Genomic DNA, 25953 nt, shown 5'->3' with positions numbered 1-25953 from the left:
GAATTAAAAAATCATTTTAAAACAGAAGATGTTACTGTGTTTGAGAGAGAGGGAAAGAGCAGCTTTAGCTTTCCATGCCAAAGGTGGGAAACTACTCCACTCAAAGTCAAGCCTGTTAATTGTTATTTTGAAGGTTATTCATACCAACTGCAAATGCAAGGCCGTTTTCAATCATTTGCAGTACACTGGATGTCTAAAACACACATCCAGAAACAGGTTAAGAAACAGAGTATTTACATCATACAAATGAAGGGTAATTTGCACACACACACAAAAAAATCTCATATTTAAATCCAGAAATATCAGTATTGTAAAACTGTGTTTAAAATTCAGTATGTTTAAAACATAATAGAACTTTGGTAAAATAACATGTCCTTCCAACTGTCAATCATTTAAGTGAGCAAGAAAGACTGGGTCCAAGAGACACTCTTCCTAGAGACTGCCTCCTTTTGCAACAAAATCTAAACTATGGTTGAAAACAGTTTTTTAGCTAACTACAACCCAACACAATAGCATTTGGCTGAGCCTGCAGACAATCCAAACCCATACCTTTAGGGATTATTAACCCTTTGCTAGTAAATTTAACCTTTAAATTAATTTATTGCAGACTGAGGAGAGCAGAAAAGAAAGCAGCTGGATTGAAGATCTAAGGTGAATAGAGCACTGCTCTGGTTTCTTAAATGAGTCAAACCTGTGTAGTGGCTGGAGCACAGGGAGCACACTACTCATCTCAAAGCTGCCTGAAGGTTATATGAAAACTGGCTACGTCTTGCAGCACTAACTCATCAACTGCCATGGGGAAATCTGCTTAAGTACACACTGCAGGGTATGGTTTGCAGTATGTGCTTCTTAGAATGCTGCTAGAGAAATGAGGCAGTTATGAGCATACTTGAAAGAGAAAGGACCTGACTGTAATTAAGGAATAAGTGTGCATTAGAGGCTTTTAAAATTTAATTTGGATACCAAATTACATTTCAGTTCTCTTTTCTTAACAAACAACAGAAAAGCTTCTGACCTAAAATAAGCTTCTTTAGAACTGAGTACAGCAGCTATTACTCAGCCTTTATATTGTGCTATCACCCTGAAAACACCACCCAACGAGGTCTTGTTGTACTTGTCCTACAAATACATGACACAACCCCTGCCCCAAAGAGTTTGCAGTTTATATGTTATAAAGTCTAATTATAGCGTGAGCGTAAACCAGAAACTCTCTTACAAGTGGCAAAATTCTGAAAAATCAAGATAATTACAACCCTAGCTCATCCTGATTTGTGAGGCTATTTTTAGAACAGTATAGGCTGATGTGCTCTGAGCTTTTTTATATTTGCATTTAGTCCTCTGTGATTCCTCCTCTGAAATGTGTGCATATGCTGAGTCCATGTGAGACGCTACCACTGGCGCTTGTCATAAGAATTAAATCCCTCTCAAGCTTGTTTACAGCTCGGCACTTGTCATACTGCTCCCCTGAGCTTCATGGCTGGTTCGTTTTTTTCTTTCTCTTTGGCTCTGTGAAAGATTTAATATCTTTTTTGTTTATGTGTGTACTTACACTTGCAGGTGCAGAAAAGAAAAAAATTGCTGTACCCAGATGTTTTGAAGCTGCAGTAGCGTACATATAGCTGAAATTAAGGAGAAAAACTGTAGCAGATAAAACCAACTTTCTCATACAATATTCTACTGCGTATTTAATAAACCTATCATGTTTCATTGACAAGAAGACTCTTGAATTCAATTTTAGGAAGACCAGAATATTGTACAGTTGCTGTCTCTGCTCTTTTGCAAAGAGGTTTTTAAAGTCTGAAGGTGGTCCAATTACTCCTATTTTAAATTTTTCTAATATCTTCTTGTAGTGGTTACAGACTCAATCATCAATACAGCTACTGCATGCCAAGCTGTCTTAGCTCGTTACTGAATTAGTTGAACCTCAGAGAGTTTTATCCAGATTTTCACGTATACTTTGAAAAATATATTGTATTGTTAAAAAAAAAATTACCCTCTTGCTTCTGTAGTAATAGGAGGAATCATTGCCTGGATTGCCTGTAGAGACTCTAGTTCTAATATCTCAAATCACATCTAGTTAAGCACATCTCCATTTCACAACTGCAGCTGGTTAACCTTGCAATTCATTTACCCCACCACATACCCCAACAGTCCATAAAAGGGTACAAAGATTAATGAGCTATGGTTTCATAGGCAACTACTGTAGCTATCCATCTACAAACACAGTAATGGCCTGTCTGCTTCACCTTAACAGCATGCACAGACAGAGCCTTTCCACAATCAGCAGAAGGGCTGCTAATTTCTTTGTTCAAGCTCAGCACATGCATTGAGAACCTTTCCTTAGATATGCATGTTCCCAGTCAATTAAGTTTGTTCGCACAACTCTGCACAGAACAAAATAGTTCTTTTTTTAACTTACTCTGACCAACTTTTACCTTTTAACTTTTCTAGTCATGCACAATCTGTAACACAGAACTTGCTGATGATGGGAATGGTAAAAATACAAACATCTGACGCAGAACTCACTGGAATTTTAAAGGACACTCTTGTAAAACCTAACCGGATGAATCTGATTTTCTTTTAGCTGTTTTCAGCTTCAGTAACTTCCTCTGGAGCATCCACTGGGCACTGTGTGGAAAAGCCTGATCAGTGGCTCTGTGACATGACCTCTACAATCAGAGTGTTCTGCCTGCTGTCACAGTGGGGAGAATGAACTTTTTTTTTTTTTTAATATATCTACATCTTTGTTGGTTTTTCTCTGGATTTCCAGTTATCACCAAAATAAAAAATAAAAAGAAAATTAAAAAAAAAAAAATTCTTTCTCCAGTGAGGTTCTTTATGTTCCTGATCTTAGAACTGATCTGGCATAGTATTCAAAAGTTTAGGGTATTAGAGAGGCGCCATGAAATTGGTGAATATTAGATCTATAAATACACAGAACTTTCTTCTTTCTAAACACTTTGATTTTTATATCTCAGCATTACTAACTTTACTATGCACAAGTAAAATACACACTGTCAAACTGATTGCAGAGCAGTAAAGGTATGTTTGTGTAAAAAAATGCAGGAGAGGAAGTCCATTTCCTGTGCTAGGAGAAAGAACATAAGGATAGTTAAACTGAAACTGTTTTTACAGCATCCCCAAAATGCGAGGTGTTGCACAAATAAAAAAAGTACTGACTTAATACGGTCTCCAGCAAGCATAAAGGTTTCCTAGTCTGTGTGTGTTCTTTTCAGCAGATTAAATAAAAGACAAGAGACCCTAGTGGATAATAGGTGTGAGGTGCAGAAAGTGCTTTTCATCCCCCCGCCCCCCGAACCAGATATGGCAGTGAAATGTATTTAGCTTGACAGACAGAAATTATTACCTGAGCTTGGACTGAGTGAATTTTGTCAATTATTGACCTTCATCCAATTGGTGTACATTATACTCAAGAATATCAGTTTACAGTCAGGTCAAATGTCTTTGTGCTGTGAAGCGACTGATCACAGACAGTTTGGTCAGACACTGCACATAATCTCATGTTTCTTGATAGAGACCTCAACTCTGATTAACGAAAAGACTAAAAGCAGAAGCATTTTGCCTGTACATGTTCTATATTCCACTCACAGTAAGTTCCCATTTGCTGCTGCTTCTTATTGATTTTTTATTGCAATGAGGCATCTTGACAATCCAATGACACTCTTCATTTGCTGCTTTGTATTTTCTCTGGAGATTCTGTTCAGCAGAATTCCTAACAGCTTTAGCATCACCTATAAGGAAGAGAATATGGCTGTTATTGCAGGGAGTAAGAATTTCAGGGTAGATATATTCTACCCACTCTAATTAGGGATAAGCAAGAGACTGACCCTTAAAACATTTTTTCATAGTTCCCTACCCCTCCTCCCCCCAATTTATTTTATGCAGGGTCACACACAAAATGATATAAGAGAGATGTGATCGAGGAATTTTCATAAAAGTGCAAGTGGATTGTAAGCTCTCTCAAACAATACATTTTATTTTGATGAAAAGAACCAATGTATTTGTAAGGACTGTGTAAACACATCAAATAAAGAATGCATTCATATAAATCACATATGATGCAAGAAGACAACAGATATATTTTTCTTACTGCTAAAATACAAATGGCAATAAGAGGTTACAGCATGTTAAAAGCTTCCAAGATACCACTGCTAAACAACAGTTCCCTAGTGCAGTTAAATCACTCTGTGAAAGCTCACAGTCAAGAAAAGAAGTCCACTTTCATGCAGAATTCTTTTGTTTGTTTGTTGGTTGGTTTGTTTCATTTCAACAATAAATAAACTTTCCCATATATAATAGTGTCTATGGATCAACTGTACTAGGAAAGGCCAGCTTTAGCCTGGTGGAAACGCACAAGCCTAGCAACAGTTCGAGAGGCACAGCTGTCCTGGACAGGAGCAATGCTTCCCAGAGCTCTCAGGGAGCCCTGCTTCTTAGCACAGGCTGACTGAATGCACATCTCACCTATCTTTATGGAGAGTGGACATGAAATCCCATTTCCCTCCATTGAGTAGCTCACCTAGTCAGAAGCATGCTTGGATTAGCAAGATGCTCGAATTCAAGTATAATGGCAATTTTACAACAACCTGTTTAGACAACTTTGTGCTCAAGAGAGCATAAGGATTGTTGCTGAACTCTACCCTCTTTTTAATGTGATAAAAAATAACACCTCTTTTGTTCTTTATTACTCTGTTCATCTACATCAGGGAAAATAAAACCAAGTTATGCTTTCATTATAGTTGCACATAAACAAGCATGCATATGTGTGTACAAGAAAAAATAATGGGAATGCAATAACAGTGCAATGTAGTTAAGACTACACCTGGCTTCCTATACTGCCACCACTTACCCTCTATCAAGTTCATTTTTTTTCTAAATGTTTCCTTTCAGCCTGAATTCTTCCTAATTACTCACAGTACTGGGATTCATTTTGAGTCCCTCCATTCTGTCCCAAGTTTACTTATTACTAAGATTTCATATATAAATAATTAAAATTTAAAGTGTGAGTACTGAACCTCTTTCTGGGTGACAGAATTCTGTTCTGGGTAACAGAATAGCTTTCTACTTTCTAAAATCCTACACAATAACATTTGAATTTTCAGAATTGATATTGAAAATGAGTCTTCTGTAACTGCAATAGGGTGCCCCTATTGCAATGTGCTTGCTTTGATGAACCAAATACGTTGAATTTGCATAGATATAAAAACATGCATCACATGTATGCAAATTATAAAAGTTGTATTATAACCTTTACGTCTTTACACTGAAGGCTGTATAGGTCATACTAAAAAAAAAAAAAAAAAAAAAAGGTTTCTACCATCAGTGGCAGCAGTTAATTGAAATATACACAACTAATAACATCTCTGGAGATCCAGCCATAATAAGCAGACAGTTTCCAAAGGAACTGATCCAATAGCTTCATTACTTGCAGCTGTTTGGTATACTGAAAGCTCACTGTGTTTATTCCTCTTATGGAAATGCTTTCCCCTTGACAAAGTAGGAATTTGTCTACAATTCCCTACAGACTACTCCAAAGGCTGTATTTCTTAGGCTGTGGTTTCCCATTCAGCAGCAACTGAATGGCCTAAACTGGCCATGCTGTTCTCTGCTGCTGCTTGTTGCTGCTGCCAGAGGTGTTTTTTCAGCCTGATCAGCTCTGTGATTTAGCTCAGCATGTATCCGCAAAAACTTAAGTGCGACTTAGCAGCTACAGGGGAAAAAGGGTGCTTCAGTCACTGAAACGTTCTTACAGAGTCAAAGCCTTACAAGCCTCGGTTTAGCAAATTTCTGAGATTAAACTTGGTCTCCTCTTGTAAAACTCAGCTACTTTCATCTAAAAAAAAAAAAAACCAAACAAACCTGTAATGGCTAAGTAAAAGAAATTATTTATAAAGCAAAATTCATTTAACTCTATTTGTGGTGGTGTGGCATGATAGTCCAAAGGGTGTTGGTGATGCCAGTTTACAAGGGAAGAGAATCATCTTTTTTTCCCCCTCAACCGTACCTGTAGCTATAATAGAAAGATAAACTTTCAGGTACACAGCCCTTCTTGGGGTTGTGAAACTGAAGCAACAAACTGCAGCAAAGTACAAGCTGGGAATAATTATTTTGAAATCTGTTATGTTTGTTAATTCACCAATTTGAGAGAAAAGGCAGATTAAACAAGTGAAGAGCACAAGACTATCTAGTGGAGGAACTAGGAGGGCTTTAAAACTCTGCAGGATGGACAAAGAAATCACTACGAAACAGCCAGGGCTCAACTAGAGGAACGATGCCAAAATTCTAACTGCAGTATATTTTAGTTTTATGCTATGCTCAGTGCGTTATTTTTAATATCCATGAAAGCTTTGAATTTTAGCTCCCAGGCTCATCTTTCAAACATCTTTCATGATAACATTGCTTCTGATATTTAAAGACCATACAAATGTAACATCTGGTTTGATATTGGCACTACACCCTCACTAGTATTTTGAATATGCTACGGGCAACAACTGCAAAGGGAAGGGAGGAAGCTTTATCTTTCACTCCACTGAATAAAACTGAGAAGAAGAGTTCTGGACAGAGTGGATTATTATACATTCCCATCCACAAGTAACTTGCATTACTTTTGCTAGGAAAAACTTTGGTATGTTTACTGTGTTTTAAATACAGGTTGTACTTTCATTTCCTTTTACATCATCAAGACTGCCTTCTGAGGAACCCAGAGGACAACAGATTTCTTTTATCAAATAGAAATACTTTTTAGGATATTAAAAAGTATGTTCTGCTTTAATAAGTTTGTCTTACTAATTTAAATTGGATCAATATTAAGTTCCAAGCAGGTCTATAAAGAATAGAAGTTCTGTGGATTGAAGTTTCTCTTATAACAAACTCAAAGAAACTTCATAGGTTATCCTCAAGAAAGGCTAAGTCATTATCAGCCTTAAAACAGAGGATGACACAGGCTGCCTTGATACCTTTCTGCTGTGGTACTTAGTAGCCTGCTGTCTCAGACAAAGGTCGCTGAAAAGTGACAAGCTATAGTTTAAAAGGATGTTTATTTTAAACAGTATTGTTAAAAGACTCTTCAGAAGAACTGACAGAACTTCAATATTTAGCAAAGATTAATAAAATGCAACTATTCAACACTAAGTCATATCTTACTATATTAATATAAAACAGCATACATGCCACATGTTAAGATCTGCTTCTTGGTTCCATCAAGGAAGATCATACAAGCACTCGTCTCCTCTAGGATAACTGGTCTTTCTATGGTCTCAAGAGGGCATTCATTATATGTTATCTGTGAAAGAAGAGAGTGGAAAGTCATACAAATAGAAGAAAAGCTTCCCTAGCATGAACGCGCTGCCTTAGGCTCCTTTTAGTAATCCTGATCTGATAGGACATATAAAACTTTTTGCTATCTTAAAGTTGGATGTGCCCAACTGCTCTGGTTCCTGAAGTTGCAATTTTAGGAATCAGTAAAAGCGCTTCACTTTATCAGATAAAGCAGGTTAACCAACCTATCCTGCATGTTGCACACTACTATTCATGATTAGAATTCTGAGCTTACTTTTGCTTCTCCTCTGTAGAAGTGTCTTTTGCTTTCCATCACCAGCCAACAACTTAAAAGTTGATTATACACCAACCGCCAAGTGAAGGAGATGTTCCAAGATACAAAGGATTGTGACAGGAAAAAAGAAGCCATTTAAATGGTATCTAATGAATACACTGCATTTCACTAACTGTCCTGGGAAAATTACACCATGTGCCATCAACTTGCTAGGTCAAAGAGGAAGTGAAGTCTTTCCAAGAAGATTAAGTGGAAAGACACAAATTTCAGCTGAATTCAGCTGAAAACCTGAGAAACTGGTACACGAAATTCAATCCTCATTTCAGGCAGCAAACACCCAAGTAATTCAAATATATATAATTTAAAAAACTATTAAGCATTCATGTTCCACTTTTTCTACAGCCCTAGAAGAGAGGAAAGGATGGACTTCAATTTGTTGCTAGAGTATCATGACAGGATCAGAATGAAAAAGTCACAAGAGGCTGTAAGAAACAGATCGGCAGGTTACTTTCTTTTAGTCAAAAGGATTAATTCTTAATTATACTATCTATGAGCAAAACATATGCAGGTTACATTTTCAAGGCTACCACATTATCAGTATGAGACAACTTTCTTTATAAAGATACCACTATATGCTACCCCATTCACCAAAAATTTTGGTGAAAACAGCTCTTTTGAATTAAGTGCCTAACATTGAGAATTTAGTAAATTAAAATACAAAATGAAGTTTATTTACATTAAATTCATAGCATAATGGATTTGTTTAGCAATGATACTTGGAAAATGCATAAAGAACGGAGAATTGGTTGCTGACAAGCTAACACTTTTTGCTCATGGAATTAATCTTAAATTGTCTTGATACAGACCATACATGTAATTTGAGCATTTAATTTTCTTAATATGAAGCTAAGTTTGCCCAAATTTAAATGCAGATATACATATAACATCACAGTTATCCTTGTGGTTGTCACGAAAACCTCAGCCTCTCTGAAATAACGGTCTGAACAGTAAGAAAACCTCAACAAAACCAGCACATTTTTACATCAATAAACACATTAGCTTTATAGCACCTTGCAGGCATAACAGCTACATGAATCTCCCTCAAAATGAAGTGTTTCACAGCTAAACATTTTCCACATTTTTTTTTAAATCTGGTGCAATACAGGAAACATCAACTTAACATGGTTACTTTGGGTCAATGAAATGACTGAATACAAAATTTTAATTGTCTTGAAGCTAGAACACTGATCCAAAACTCAAAAGAACATAGCAAAGAACTTTCTGCATAGTGTCTGTAAACTAATGTGAAATACCAGCCAACATGCTTTCCCTTTTAGCACTGAATTAATGGGGAAAAATTAGAGAGTCAAAATTATGCATAAAAATGTAGTGTTCAAAGGAGATAGCATGCCGGGCTTCATCTAAGAACTGTCCTTTTGAGCTACAGTAAAACTGGAGTAAAGGTTTTATTAAAAGCAAAAATCATTCAAGTAATCATAAAACATACTTACCAAGTTTTTTTTTTTTTTTTTTTTTTTTTTATTAGAGGCATATTAAGCATACATAAAAAAAATACAGGATGCAACTAGACAAAATAAGCTCACAAGCCTCAAAAATCAAACACTAATGAAAACAAAAAAAGAACAATCAGGTAGAAAATTTGCCCTACACAAAAATTTCTAAACAGTCCCTAACAAAACTCTACTGGGACAGCTTATGGCCACAGTCTTTGGTGGAATATTAGTATACCCTACAGCATAAAACAATTCATAGAATCATAGAATCATTAAGGTTGGAAAAGACCCTTAAGATCACCGAGTCCAACCGTTAACCTAGCACTGCCAAGTCCACCACTAAACCATGCCCTCGAGCACCACATCCACCCATCGCTCCAGGGATGGGGACTCAACCACTTCCCTGGGCAGCCTGTTCCAGGGCCTGACTGCCCTTTCGGTGAAGAAGTTTTTCCTAATAACTAATTTCCTAAATAACTGCTTTCTACATGCCAGCATATAAATAACAATGCTCAATGCCTGCAGAAAAGCTTTGAGATCTTTTATTTAAGGTTTTGCAGAATACTAAGTGTTACTCAAGATTCTTTACCCTGACCTTCAGTTTCTAATGCCTTCTGGCAGTAAAGCACCACAGAACGTGATTTAACACCTATTGCCCAGGGTTCTTCTCTCTCCCCATTTCCAGAAAAAGAAAAGTGGACATGGTTTTGTTATAAAAATTTTCTTGTTTAAAATACATTACCCAATACTTAGAACTCAGTATGTGCTATGATTTGATCTGATCTTTTTTTCCTGGCTTTACTCATCTATTCTGTTAAAGAAAAACTGAACAGCAAGTAAGCCAAAATTTCTTTCCCAAACTGCACAAGGCAAACTTAGACATTGGCAGCACTTGAGGAAGCTCCAAGTGATTGAACACCCACTGACCATAAGCTAATAATGACAAGTTTTCCGTTAAATGCAAATAAGGAAGATAGCATACACATGTGATTTCCTTAAAAATAAACATTATATAAACAAACTGAAATGATTATTCAAGCAAATATGGTAAATCTCTTGAGATGAGGGGAAATTGCGATTCTAGTATGGGTAACAAGAATTAACTTTAAGTTACTGGTTTTTTGGTAAGGCAATGAAAACTGGAGGTAAAATGTACTTACTTCCTAAGTACAAAAAGAGAGGTGGCACAGAATAAGAACTACTGACAGCTGGATGGAAAAAAAAACAACTTTCAAATGACTCAAACAAAAAACGGAATTGTGTGCAGTTATGTTCAAATAACTCAAAATGCATTCAATATAACTTGATCTTCTGGAGCCAAAAGTAGCAATCTAACTTATTTCTAGGAAACCTCCCAAATAACATGAGAGAGTAATCTTCATAATTATGCCATTTCCTACAGTGTTTAGTCAGCAACTGAATTCCTTCATATAGGAAAAATTGTAATAGCTTTTAGTTTTTCTCCTTCACAAAAATACTATGCCACTGTTTTCATGATACACCTTACTTACCTATTTAAATCTATCTGATGGTCTTGCTAGAACAATCTATTCCTCTCTCACCTCTTCCTTTGGAAGGGCTACTAGTTATTTGGGTGTTTTATACCTAACATTACCTTTTGTGTAAGCATTCTCTACATGGTTTGAAACAAACAATGCTTTACATATTAAGTATCTGAGACTATATATATATATATATATATATATACACGTCTGCCAAATACACATATTTTTCAATCCAAGTTTTATTTTCCAACTTTTCTCAACAGTATGTGGCCAAATTCTTCCAAATTCTTATTATTAAAATGGTAAATGTTTTAAAAATTTAATTGCATAATAAAAGACAAATATAAGGAATTTACAAGCAAGTATCATACAACTGTTTCCAGTTGAACTTTATCTTTTCCAACACCACATATCAGAGCATTATTCAAAATATATCATTTGCATGGAAGATCATCAGTCAGATTAAAAATACTATAGCGGTTTCTCTGGGTTTAAACGCAGATGCATTCAGGAACTCCTTCAGTAACATACACATCAAGTTCCATAGCTGATTAAGTCCTTTAAACTGTCCTCAGTGTGATGCTGTATTTTATAATCTTCCACGTGTACATGCATGAAGACATCAGACTGGTTAATCATACCTTGAGTTAACGATTTCACTAAAATCTTTAAAGAACAAAAGAATACTGCAACTTATTGCTCTCAGCTTTTGCGTGTGTCTTGTTATGTGAAGTTCTTAAAGTGGCAGATCTTGAAGAGCTGTGACTATGTAAACTGTTCCACTTTTCATTTAAAAGTCTTCTAAACCTGCATGGATGAAAATTAAGATGCAATTCAAAATTTAAGTCATATAACTCTTTAGAGTTTCAAGCAATTTTTGAGATGTTGAGATTGATGTGGTTTCTTAAGAGGCTCCAACAATAAGCTGGATGATCTCTAAATTTTAATACTGTTGCTGATTAGATTCATTTAGCAGCTCAGCCCAGTTAACCTAGGAGGACAGAGTAGACTTCAGTTGCATGCTGATGGCCCAGAAAAATATCTCTATATAATCTGGAAAAGTTAGCACATCTTACCACAATACACAGCTACAAAAATATGTTTATGCATAGGCACTTGCTCATTTAATTAAAAAACAAACAAAACAAAACAACAAAAAAACCCCAACCAAACAAAACCCCCCACATAAGTCTCAAATTCCCAATTTTAAAATGAAATAGTTTTGGAGAACTGTCACTAAATCTTTTAAAATAAATGTGGGAAGACTATGCCAAAGTTTCAAGCTGAGCATAAAATTATGCACAAAGACAAAATTTTGTTGCAAATATTTACTCAAAAAGTAATAATTTACAGCAGTGCTTTAACAGCTGTTCAAAACATTTAACATTCATTAGAAACAAAACTGTAAGTCAAAAGCACATTCTGAATGTTTTGGAGCAATGAGTTCATAAGAGCAAGCTACCATTAATCATATGCATTCCTACATCTAGCTGCTAACTAGAAGACAAAAACAAAACAAAACAAAAAAAAACAAAAAAAAAAACCAAACCAAAGCCAGCAGCCATCTTTCTGTACACAATTTAGACTACAAAAAGTCCTGAAATTGAACTTTACAATTCTACTTTATATGCCCTTGTGTCCTTTTTGTAACAGTTAGCCAGTAGCAGCTGCAAAATGGCAGAATGCATGCCAGTCGGTGTTTCCAGTTTGGGGTTTTCCTTCTTTTTGCTTAAAACAGTTTTTACATTAAACCATACTTTGGTGTGACTTACAGACCATTCCTATGGGTCTACAGCTAAGAATAATTAAAACAATGGTAAAAGCCTAACAGCTACAGTACTTTTAGCAGTATGTTCTACTTTATACAATTATGTTCGGTATTTCTGCACAGCCTGCACACTGAAAACCCCACAAATATATATTTTTATTGTAATAATTCCACTTTCACTGAAAGTTTATTAAGGTAAGCTTACAGCCTGGCAGGATTACACCTGTACAGAGGTGCATAGATTCATATAATTCTGTTTACATGCTTTTACAGACAGGAATGTGACACCAAGTCCAAAGGGTTATGTTTACCCAAATTATCAGCAGACCAATAACCATCATTACAAGTGTGCTCCATTTCAGCATCAGAAGTGAATTCATATTAAATTCCACTCTTTAATGATATTCACACTGAAGGATTTAGAAAAATATTTTCTTGGCAAACAAATCATCTTATCCCAGGCTAGTTAACTATAAAAATTAGAATTTATTCCTCTTTTCAAATGTCAATCTAATAAGGTACATCACATCCAAGAGACAGGAAGATATATTTGAAAGTGTTACCTTTCATAAATTTAGTTGTACATACACATACATGCTATCTTCATATGCAAAACTTCCATTTAGTGTCTCTTTCTCTCCTCCCTCTCCGCTTCCCCTTTTTTATTTTTAATAATTAGCATCAATGAGCACACTCATCAGGAATGGTCCATGGTGTTCTTACCATTGTTTATAACAAACAATAAAATTAACATAATTTCAGCTTGCTTCATTTTCATCTGTCTTGTTTACAGTTGTTTCCATTCTGTTGGGACTGCTTTCTTTAGAAGTCTCATCTGTTTGTTCAGAGAGTTGTCCAGCTTTCTTTGATGAAGGTGCAACGTTACCTTTTTGAAGAATTTCAGTAGCTTCATGCTCTAGTACCTCTGATGGAGTCAAAGGCTCCAAATGAATACTGCCTTGTTCACTAATGTCTGAACTAACGGATTCAGGTTCATCTCTTTTTCTCAAGAACTGCTCAAAACTAACATCTTCACCCAATGTTAGTTTTAAGTCCCTTGCGTTCATTGCTGAAAGTGTAGTTTCATCCAAGCTACGTACTTTAGTCTGCTCATTCAAGATAACATTATCTGAACTTTGGCAAGTTTTCAATTCACTTTCATCATGAATACATTTTTGTTTCTCATCTACTAATTGTTTGTTATTATCTGAATCACAACACGCTCCTTTCTCATGCAAAGAATTCTTTGAGGTGTTGTCAGGGAGTTCCAAACTAGGAACATTTTCTGCATTTGACAAGGATGAGTTTTCTTCATTCTTTTCAACTGATGCAACTTTTTTAGTTTGATTTCTATTGCATTCTTTTGTTTCGTCTGAAGAGTCACGCTCTTGTTTGCTGAAAAAAAACCAAAACAAGTTATTTTTATAAAAAATGAAATAAAGCAACACATGGCCGTACTCTGCAAAGTGACACTGAGAAAGTGGTATTGTAGATTTCCTATTTGGTATTTCTCCCAAATTTTCATAGCAAGATGGGCTGAATTTAATTAACGGCTGCATTTTTCTTACGTATTTACAAACTCAGCTTTATATTTAGTAGTCAATTAGTACTCTAGTTCTTGCATTTCATCTCCAGAAAGGAAGGTTAAGTCATCCCCTTTGTGTGACACATGGAATTTTCCGAAATACAATGTTAAGTTCCACTACCTGCACAGCCTCTTCAACACAGATGCAGATACAACTACTTGGAAACTTGTGTTGATGATGTGCAAGAAAAAAGAAGCCGGTTTGTACCTTTATACTGTCAAATTGACTCTGCAATACTAATGAGAGTAAAGCGAGGAAAAAAGCTAACAGTTGGAAACCTAAATTAACTTAAATCTAAAATTTAGTTGAGCAACTACGAATTTGGATTCACTGAAAAAATTAACCTGTGAAGTAGCATTTTCAGTCACTTTTCAGAGTAAAACTGTATGTTTATAAGAAGAAAATATAGATCAGTACTTAATTATGCAAATAAAAATGAGAATTTTACTGTATAATCTAAAACACAGCATACAAACTTTGTAGACAAACTGATTGTTTAAACCTTGCATTATTTCAATAAAGCCACATGCATGCAGTACTTTAGGGTAACCAGGGAAAGAAAAAAAAAAAATCAGAAAGACGGAACTGTATACTTCAAATGCCATCTGTACCCACAAAAATACAAAATAGTCTGGTCATATTGGTATGTGCAATTTGCTCATATGTTCGTATTCCAACAGTCAAATTCTAAATATTAGTTTCTAATATTTCTCTTAGTTTGTTATAGGAACACCAGCTTCTCCCATCCTTTCAATGATGGAGCTCAATTTTTGCTGTAAAGATTTAAATTTAGTAAAAGTTTAATATAACTTCTAACCCATCCAAAATTTTTCAGAGTGAGAAGTAGCTCAAATTACCTAAAACGATGATGGTGACAGACAAAATAAAGCAGGGGGGGAAGATGGAGGAACAACAGTTGGTCTGATTTCAGATATAAATTCTATATAGGAAGTGAAATTAGGAACAAATAAGTCTCCCAAATTAACTTCTAAAATTTAAAACTTACATTGAAAATAGTGTCTGAATAGTGACAAGCAGACAAAAGATGTGACAGATATAGTATCACCAAATATCTCATTAATCAAAATGCATCTGTACTTTATTTCTTCAAATAGTTTTAAAAATGGCTTGAAATAATTTTTGGCTAAAACCACTTTTAACATTACCTAAGCAACAGATAGTTACAGGACTCTTAAAAGGAATAACTGATTTCCTGCTACTATATCTTTATGATGTATTTTCAAGCTGAAAGTCTAGACACGTAGCTCTACTGATCCACTAATTTAAAACAATTCATGTGATTCACCTATATACTAAATGATATTGAGTTCTACAGAAAATGGTTGTTCTGGAAGAGGTGCTACATACTACAAACATTCAGAAATCTGTTTTCAAGTTTTACTTTCACTTAAACTAATCCAAGAATATTCCCTTTCCTACTTCAAATTTAAGTCAGAGGAATATTTGAGTAGGGGTAAGAGACTGCTGAGATATCCTTGAGTGGTGAAATCTTACCAGTCACTGAGGTAGTCATAAGAATCTTTTCATCCTGTTACACCAGTTTTTCATTCATAATAAGGAATTAAAAGATAGGCCAACCTCTTTACCAAATTACAACCTGTATTTGCCACTTGTGTCAAACAGAAAGTTTCTTTTTATTTATTGGACTATCTAAACCAGTAAATGACATACCCATACAAACAAATTTTCTATCCAAGTTCTCCTTTTTCTCAAACTTGTAGAAAAAAGGGGGAAAAGGGTAACATTTGAGGGAAGACTCAAGACTAAGTTCCAGCACAAAAGCCAACACTCACAACCATCCATCAGCTGTGGCTGACATGACTGTTCCTGCCATAACTGTTCCTAATTGCCCCATCTATTCCAGAGAAACACTTAAACTATGCAGAGCCATATAAATACTAGTAAACATGTAGAATTGTTTTCACATGAAAATCCAGTCAACTGTCTGAAACAGTGTATATACATAACCTTCAGCAACTACTTTTCAACAAGCAGCTTGAGGGTGAGGTGTAGTTGCAGAGTTAACAAGCACAGTATTATGCTCTATGTGGGAAGTTTTGAACACAGATATGCAAAAAAGGGGTTAAATAAAAGGATGACTAATGCCTCATTAACACACACAGAGCAGTGTTTCCACACTAGAAATCCCAAATGGATTAGATATATGTACATACACACACACACACACACACACACAAGATTCATACCAAGAAACTCTTCAAAGGACAAATCTGCCCTTAATATATAGAAGGAATCCATTACAATCTCCCTCACCTTCTAGTAACCAAAATCCTAGCTTCATCCAAACCCAGACTCTCATTCTCACTCATTTTTTGCAAAACACAGGAAGGGAGGGAGGGGAAGTGGGGAGGAAGAAAGAAAAAAATATATATTAATTTCTCATGCAGAAACATTCCGTCTCTCATCAGCATACCTTCCCGTGAGTCATTTATACCAATAAAACAGTATAAAAATAAAATTGAACAACTTTTTGCACCACAATCACCGTCACAAAAACAATTATCCACAGAGCAGTGACCTTTTAGATCACTAAGCACAACAGTAAGTTCATTTAGATAGAACAGTTCTCCAGTGAGATAATTTACCTCTGCTGAGAGCTGCAGATGAATAAACAAAACCTAGCAATTGTGAAGCACTAAAATCCCACAATAAAAAGAAAAATTATATAGGATTTAAAGAAATCATTGTTAATAAAGTCAGTAGCTGAAAAAGAATAGCCTTCCATCCAATATTAGGAATGAAACGTACTCTTACTAGTCTATGTGCAAACAATACTCGTTACAGTGTAAGAAAACTAAAAATTCAGGCATCAAAAAGACCGGAAAATGCAAGAATGATAATAACTGTTATATAGAAAGGAGGATTTCAGTAAACAGTTGGAATGTAAAATCTGACTTCTGTTTAATAAAAACAATGAACCCATCTTCTAAAGCATGATACAAACCATGGTTAGACTATCAGACATAGGCTGTACTAATGAACTAGCTGCCGTATTGTCTATATGAAGACAGCTTTTAGAATAAGACTACTTCACAGGAGTAGCATAAGACACAATTTTGAATCCAAGAGATGAGTGTACCAGGTGCAAACATACACCCATCCCAAACTACAGAAGCCTAGAAATTAGAGGGATTTTTCTTTTTTTTCTCATTGTATAGAAAAAGGAAGATTTGGGTGCCAAGTAAGGCTGAGGGATGCTAGGCTCTGAATATTTGTTGTTTTGTAATCCTACTATGTCAAGTTTTTTTGCTGCTCTTTGCTATACATATTCACTTAACTTTATTTAGAGTATTTTATTATTTTATATTGGTATTTTATATTAAGATTTTAAAAATCATTCCGGGAAAAGTTCTTCAGCAATAAAGAAAAAAAATCATACAACTTCAGAACAGAACTGTAAACAAGTGACATTTACACATCTGCACACAGAGTAGTTGCAAAGCATGTGCAAACACACCTTCAGTCTATGGAGAAGTATTTCCAGGTAACAAAACTTGTATTGCAGCTGCATTTACATTAACAGTTTGGTGTGAAACACCACCATGGTTTTGAGGCGCATTCCTTGATTGTTCCCACATACTGGTTTGGTTTACAGAGCAGTCCTGGGGTATGCAAACTAGATTTCTTTTTGAGGAGAAAGAACTGGAAGCTCTGATCCACAAGTGCTCCAGCTCCTAACGCAGCTGGGTTCTCAAGAGTCCAAACCAACAATGGATGTTCCACACAGCTCTCAATATGTGCACAGGATGGGCATTCTGTCCAGGGAACACAAGTCTGGTCTAAAAACATCTCCGAACCACAGTGCAGTGAACATGCAGGATTCTCAGAATCAACTGCTTTCATCTACTGATCTGCTCCTGCAGCACTGATTATTTGCTAATATCAAAATAGCCACCTTGGCTTAATAACAGAGAAAAGTGTTTGAGGACTGAGAATCTCTGGTGCTAGAGCTATGATACTCCACATGTCTGTCTTAAAGCCCATAAAGTACTATCAAACAAAATTTTAACAGAAAACACAGAACAGATTTATATATTAAAATTATTTTTGTCTACTTAAACACAAGGATAGGAGAAACTAGTACATCATATTCATCAACATTACAGTGACTGTTTACTAATCCGCAGCTTAAAGATAGTGTTAGCCTCTAATACCTGAACCATTTAGTCTCAATTCTTAAGCAAGCATTTTAAGTGAAAGTAAAATTTCAAATTATTTGGCCCACACTGCATATGACTAGAATAAAGAGAGAAAGCAGAACCATTTCTAAGAAGAAAAATAACCTACAAAGAGACTCTGAAATCAGTTTGCCTTTTTTTTTTTTTAGCACTATAAATGCATATATAACAAATAACTACAATTATGTTTTGACTAAGCTTTGAAAGGTTAAATTTACACCAACAATTGTGAAAGATCACTAACTGGAATAAGACATTTCAGGCTGTGGGATCTGGAGTAATTATTTAGATGAATTATGTGAAGTATAAGTCTGCCCACAATATGCGTCAAACAAAATGTGTAAGATTTCAATTATTTCCCCAGACTAACATAAAAAATTCCACAATTTTGCCTTTTTTTTTTTTTTTTTTTTTTTTAAGTGTAGGGCTGTAACTGTTAGTTACCCAACAATTTCACATATTTGCCAAGAATTAACATTTTATACTGTATTTTAAAACTGTTTCCCAATTGTGCCAGTAATACTGTTAACTCATACGCAATATTACTAAAAAATGCTTCTTTTAACAATCTGTACAATTTATTTAATGTCTTATGAATCTTGACTAATTTGCAGTTTAAGCATTACTAAGAATGTGTTTTGACACTTGGAGCCTAAATTCTACATGTCTTGTTGAGTAAGTACATTACAACCACCATTCAAAATTTTCTATCATAGAAAGTACACTTTATGAAAATATAATGCAATACTTTTGCCCAATTACCTAAGAAATAACACAGCATGTGTTATTTTATGTACCTGATTTCAAGATGCAGCTGATCATTGTATTTACCTTTCAAAAGTTGGTGTTTCTGTTTTTCCTTCAGATATACTAGGTCTGGAAATTTTCTGTAATAATCAATGATATTTCTTTTATTTTACATTCATGAGCAACTGATACAATATAAAGTTGTAGAAATATTTTCACACTGACATTCCCATAAATCTGCTATGTAGCAGAGATTGAACATGGATCTTAGTACTGACATTTGCAAATAGTCTTCCAAGTTTAAAAAAAAAAACAAAACAAAAAAAACAAAAAAACAAACCAAACAAAAAAAAAAACACCCAGAAACAAAGCAAAACTTTAAAGCAACTCTTGTAGTCTTTTTCACATATATAATTCAATTATGCCTTATTGAATAGGAAGCAAAGTCTGGACAGGTTTTTATTTGGAGGGGAAAAAAATCTGAACTAAACTTGTGTTTTGCTAGCAAAAAAAAAAAGGGCCAAAAAAAAGCAAAGGAAAGTTAAGAAAGAAAGTTGAGGTGAATATATTTTTTAAGCATTACACAGTGCTTTAGCCCTACAGATGCTATTACATTAAGTGTAAGCATAAGGAAGATTCTTAACAAAATGCTTGCTACAGAAGAAACTCTTGAGTCTATTAAAACTTACCCAGTGAAATAACTTTTTAACTCTAAACAACATGAACAAAGGCAATTCACACACACCCCCACCCCCCACCGAGTTTTTAGAACAGTAGGAAAGCAAGTGACTGAAAACTGCCATTTGGAAACAACCACACCCATCTTCTAAAAGAGTCTCCTATGCTACAGGGCATCTTGCCCATATAATCTTATTCTCACTTAGGAAATTGTAAGTGCCTAAGTGACAAAATTAAGAAATTAAACTTTTTTTTCCTGTCTGAATACAACTGTAAGTTAATTTTGATCACTGCACATAAAGATGAACATTTTAAATGATTATTTGTATTGCCACCTCTTTAATATTTAAAATGGCGTAAACAATGTTACATACTCTTAGCATAGTATTTTTTTCCCCCCCAGAGGTGGTATATTTTGTTTCAATGAGGCCAAATCATGCAGTAAGTATTTTAAAACTGTGTGGTAAAGTTAAGCTTATTCTATCTTCTAAAATACCCTTTGCTATACTTCAATTACACTGTTATTTTTCCGTCATACAAAACCCATACACATATGACCCATGCTAAGAAACACTTTCTGACTTAAAATTGCTGCACTTTACTTCCTACTACAGAACCTCCTTCCCTATCCACCATCCTCCTCTGCCCTGGCTGACCATATTCTCCCCTGGGAATCCTCAGGAAAGGAAGACGTCCTGACTTATCTCTCCAAGTTTTAAATGCTATGTATAAATATATATCATAAACAACCTGATTCATATTTTTGGTTCTTCAGCACCCTACTGAGGTCTGTTCTTTGACCTCCTGCTGTGTATTTCAACAAACAGCCAAAATGTCAAGCATCTGGCTGCAGCGAAATAACAGGCATTCCATGGCACCTTGGAAAAAACAACCAGAAGTTCCACATGGCCCAGACCATGCTGAACGGCAGCTGACTGTTCTGAAAGGTCTTGGTTCAGATGTCCTGTAAGCTCAGACAGCTAACACCAAAGTAGTCTATTCTGTCTGTATTCTCCATCTTTTCCAACCGTAAGGGCTAGGGTGTGTGGGTTGCTTTTTTGTTTCGTTTTTATCGGGGGGGGGGGGAACGGACACGGGACGGATAGGGATATTGCATTTTTTGTTTTATTTTTAAATGAAAGCAAATATTACGGAACACAACTTTGTGGAGCAAAAAATGCAAATTCCACATCTTCTATAATGCTGAAACACAATATGGGATGAAAAAGAAATGAAAAACTAAGAGAAAACACGCCTGAAGTGGTAATGGAGTCTATGAAAAGGTGTTACTGTGTGTGTTTGAGAATCTTGCTTAATTGTGTTTTGAGAATGTTTGAGAATCTTGCTTAATTGTGTTTCAGAAAGTAGGCAGTGTTACAAAAAAATCTTTACTAGGTCTGAGGACTTCTCCCATTCTCTTTCCAGCTGGGATTTCTGTAACAGTTTGCCCTTTTTGAAGGGCAACAGAAAGACAACTTCTTACAGAAGAAAATTCTGTAAAATCAGAATCCAAAGATTATATTTTTGAAAAAAGTTAAGAAGATGTACTGTGAGATTATTTATCTTCCTGACAGGCAGAAAGCAGAGGGAAATTTGTACATGTGCCTAGGAAAAAAAAAAAAAAAAATCAGGCCTGAAGAGGCATTTCCAAAGATTTTCCTCTTTAAAGAGGTAAAAAAAAAAAAAAAACCACAACACAACCTAAAAAAAAGTTACAGTTCAGAGTCAATATTTAGCCAGATGTCAGGTTATATTCCAGGTCAATTTACAGGTTCCCTGAAGATGAAGATACATAAGGCAACTAAACCATTCCTTCCCTGGAGCCTGGCATACAAACCAACCAGAATGGACTGACTACAGACTGGAAATTTTTGGGTGTGGTAGACATACTAAAGGTGTCCCTCCAACACTGCCATATCTTTTTGTAGTAAAACACAGAAAGCTAGATTTTTGCACTATGCATATCTTCTGAACACCACGACCCAGTAGTATATGTGTAGTTAAAAAAATAACTGTCTTCGATCTTCAAACTAGTTATGAAGTTCAGAGATATTGTTAGACTGTGTGGAGAAAAGAAAAGACATTACCTCCAACTTAGCTTCTCTCTCTCTAATGGAGATTTCGGTCTTTAACCTAGTGGATAATGAATTAAGATTCAATGTTTTAAAATACTGTATGGTTTAAATAGAGATAAGGATGAAGATACTTACAGTAAGAAAGCAGCTTGGTAATCCGAAATCAATTTTTAAAGTTGATACTTAATTTCAGCTTAAACATACTTCAGAATTCCAGAAGAGCATTTCAGGATTTTAAAATGTTTTATTGGGTATACAGAAATTATAAGATAACTGGAATGGGTTACATGAAACAAGTTTATCTCACCTCATGAAAATCAGGAAGCAACAGTTTTAAGCTAGCAATACTTTTATTCTAGCGCTTACTGCAACTCTACATGAGAAATAACCTCCTCATCATAAAGGCCTTTTAAACCATGACTGCAGTATTTAAGATCTGAAATAAATTTGCTGAAACACACTTTTTAAAAGTGCCTAAAGCTACATTACGACCCAACAAAAACATTCGGCAAAAAACCTCAGTTTTCTTTTAATTGTCTACCATAACCCAAATACCCAGAACACAGCTGTAGTTTACTTTAGGGCAACTGTAAAACATTACAGCTGACCTCTAACTTCTATTTGGAGGAGATACTTCCCTCAAAATACTTTCACAGGCACAGTCCATACATTAGATGAGCTATAAATTATTTAAATTTATTGACTTTTAAAACCACATTAATTAAAGAGCTTATCACAACATCACTAAAATTGATTTTCTGTGTTTATATAAGAAAATGCTATCGCAGAGATAGCAAGAAGTATGTCTCCTACAAAACCTTGAAGTCATCAGTTCTAATACAAAATCTAACCTTTCAAACGTTTCCTATTAAAAAAAGAAAAACTGAACAAAACCGTCAAAATTGCTTATGCCTGTATCTTCTTTGTTGATGCTGCATTAAAGGCAAATTTAATCTGCTGAAGTATGGTGCTGCCTCTGTTATATTTAAATAATGTTATTAATCATAAATTAAATGATTCACGACCTCAGCGAGTCTTAATGGCTGTCTACAAGGTACAAAATACTTGACAAAAGAAACAGCTTTATCAACTTAAATTTTATGAAAAATGTATACTAATATTAGATTGGTATCTACCACATGTATTTTCCTAATTTAATCCAAGAAAGCAGTGCTAAAACCAGACCTTTTAAATCATTTTAGCACACACTTTCAATACACCATAAACACCTTCTAACACTAATGTTGTAGCAGGTAACCAACAACTTGGACTGTAGTATAAGCAACCATTTATAACTACTTTAATTATTATATCTTAATTTGCAATAAAAGATGGCAAAAATAACCTCAAAAAAAGGATTGTTTTAAAATAACATTGCTATGATAGCACTGTAACAATGCTGATCTAATTAACAAAGAAAAATTATCAGGGTAAATCAAATGACAACACATTTTTTGGGTCAGGGACGTGAAATACTCTGAAGTATTTAATCATGAGTAGCAACACCAGTAAAAGATGATGCAACACCAAATATTTAGCTTAGCTTCACTGCTTTAATGATTTCTATGCAAGAACTTAAATATGTTGGAAATAGTAATTTGTCTAAAAACAGTCACTCTTGAAAGAGCAGAACAATTTAGACACAAATAAATCAGATATTATATATCCAAGGACAAAACATAGTTCTTCTTGTCTGAATCAATGTAAGTTTTACCATCAAAATAAATGGGTACAAATTGTATCCAATATCTGTAGATTGTTTTAAATACATTATAAATGTTATTTTACATCATCAAATTCTAACAGATTTCTGTGGTCATGTTTTATAGCTTATACAACAGATTCAAACTGGCTAATTTATGCTGTTTTGGAACTGAACAGGGTTTATAATATTTTGTGATAACCACATCTTTGTTAATATGGTTTACCTTGGATTCCTGACATATATTCTCAATCTTCATTCTGTTTAGGAATAGGTTTTACGAAGTAGTTCCTTCTAATTTGTAATTAGCAGAAGTTTCATAAATGGATATGAAACCACAGACAACTATCACCTTGTGATGTTCCCAACACTTTTATGATCTAAGATATCTTAAATCCCATAGTTGTCAAACAGCAACAAAGGCAATGTACTTCCTTACATCTGTTGAGCTACAGTGCTTCTGGAAAGAACATTATGACAATAAAACAAAAACCATAAGTACAGCCTATTGGTCCACAATTTCGAGCAATTTTGAAATATCTCTAGAACTCTCCAAAGATTCTTTATTCTACATAAAAATAAACTTCTAGTTAAGAACAATGAAAAAATACCCCTTAATTGTCAATCCCTTAAAAAAAAAAAAAGGCCCCAAAATGTAGCAGCTGAGCACAAAATTTCAGCTTGACTGAGATACTCAATAGAATGGACTGGCCATAAAACCAAAGAGACTCAGAATAAAAGCCAGGTAAGTAAGAACATTAATTTAGACACCTTAAAGTCTAAATTCAGGTTGATCTAAAACTTTATTTGATACATGAGGAGTCACCCAGAACTAATGGAAGAGATTTGGAATCAGTGAAACAAGTAGACTCTAAAATGCACAGTCCAAGCACAGATGGAAGTATTCTCATTTCTGAAATTCATACAGTCTCATTGCTTCCCCTGCTCTTACTTATGAAATTATGTATATTTGCACACACACACACAGAGCTGAAATCATGAGCAACTGTCTGTCCAGCGATTTGTCATGTTTTCTTACAACGAAAGAGTTACTCCCACAGCTTCTTTGGGCAAGCAGAAACTCAGCTAGAATCTTTTGCCAAACATCCCTTACCAAAAGTAACCTTTTCTAGGACGACTATAGCTTCAAGAAATTCTAGAAAACAACTTTATGTTATTTAAGTGGCTCAAGGTACCTTCCACCCACTCAACTGAACCATACTCAGCATTATAAATATAAATCTATTTTACAACCAAAAGAATGGAAAGGTCTTTTTTTGTTTGTTGTTTTTTTTTTGTTGTTGTTTTTTTAAGAACTCCAGCTTTTAGCAGAAATTCCCCATTTTGAAAATTTTAACTCTAAGTAGAGCAAATGATTCATAAAGCACAATTCTACCCCAAATATCTGATTGTATGAGCATTTACTGGGAATGTACATGTGAATACACAGTTAGAGAGAAGAAAAAGCTGCTTCTACGCTATGGTGTTTTACGCTGTTAATGACTGAATGGGAAAGGAAAGATGGTGACATTCATGTTACTTGACACTGTCTCCAGTTTCTCACCTGTAAGATGGGGTTAGCAATGAAGACAGCTACATAATAACTATTATTGTGAGCAGTTGTTATTACACATAAAGCTGCGGTTACAAACATTTAACAGAATAACAGAAACAAACGTTTACTTTCTTGTCAGAAAGACTTTCAAAACAAAGGTAATATAGAATTTGCTAATCAAGCAAGGTTGCCCTGCAACTACATGTCTTTTAAGAGCCCATAATGCAGTGACACTCAACGTCCTAAAAATAACAAAAAAGAGACGGGTTAAGGTACATACAAATGAAATCGTAGTTCTTTGACCATATGCTAATCTGGTTATACCACGCATATTCATGCTCTGTCCTTGCAGATGTGGTCCAATATGTTGCATTATTCATGTAACTTGGTAGCTGTTGGGACCATCAGGGATATTTAATATCGAGTCAGGCAGGTTTACTTGCATGGTTTAGTACTGTTTTTACGTTACGAGTTTTCCACATAAGTAACTTTTCCGAGATCCTCACACAAATGGAAACAGGATGCCACAATGCCAATTGATTCTACGAGAACTATTTACACAAAGCTGGCAAATCTGAATGTAGCTTTCAAATGTTTTAACTGCAAGCCTGAAACTTAAAAAATTTCCATAGCAAAGTTGTAAAAGAACGAAATTATAATATTCCAAATGAGCATTCAAATGAGGTATAATTCACATAACTTCAAATCGAAGTGTCAATCTAGTGTAATTTTTGGGAAATTCTTAGAGAACATTTCTGAAAGTCACAAAAATCTGCAATCATATTCCAGTTTTGTTGTTGCCGGAAACCTGAATGAAAGTGAAATATCGCAGATTCAACTTCCTCTGAAATGCAACAGCATGTTCACAATGAAAACACAAACCCACTATGCTTTTTTGAATGCTGCTGTGTCGAAACAGAAGTAAGTCCTGCAAGAAAAACCTGTAGTAGGTAACTGATGCTTGAACAGCAGCATTCAAGATGGAACATAGCTTCTGTCAGAAGAAAAAAAAGTAGCAAAGAACAACGAG

General features: G+C 34.9%; 1 protein-coding gene across 14 annotated transcripts in view; it reads right to left on the bottom strand.

Annotated features, from left to right (window-relative positions):
- Positions 1-9687: 9687 nt before the first annotated feature.
- Positions 9688-25953, bottom strand: part of ZNF280D (zinc finger protein 280D) — a 55069-nt gene continuing 38803 nt past the window's right edge. For 5 of the 14 annotated variants that reach the window (XM_082322636.1, XM_082322633.1, XM_082322634.1 and 2 more), the window contains 3 exons: positions 21679-21724; positions 18998-19053; positions 9688-13755 (listed from right to left, as the gene is read on the bottom strand). In XM_082322636.1, the coding sequence (XP_082178762.1) occupies positions 13119-13755; positions 18998-19053; positions 21679-21724 (739 nt within the window). In that variant the 3' untranslated portion in view covers positions 9688-13118. Of the gene's footprint in view, positions 13756-18963; positions 19054-20886; positions 21197-21678; positions 21725-21855; positions 25852-25953 lie in introns of those variants that run through there. The other 9 variants (XM_082322630.1, XM_082322632.1, XM_082322629.1 and 6 more) reach the window with 8 other exon arrangements.

Source organism: Platalea leucorodia (assembly GCF_965183815.1).
Source record: "Platalea leucorodia genome assembly, chromosome: 9".
In the NCBI taxonomy this organism is placed as follows: Eukaryota; Metazoa; Chordata; class Aves; order Pelecaniformes; family Threskiornithidae; genus Platalea; species Platalea leucorodia.
Note: the sequence above shows the minus strand (reverse complement) of the source record. Positions and strands in the feature narration are given on the sequence as shown.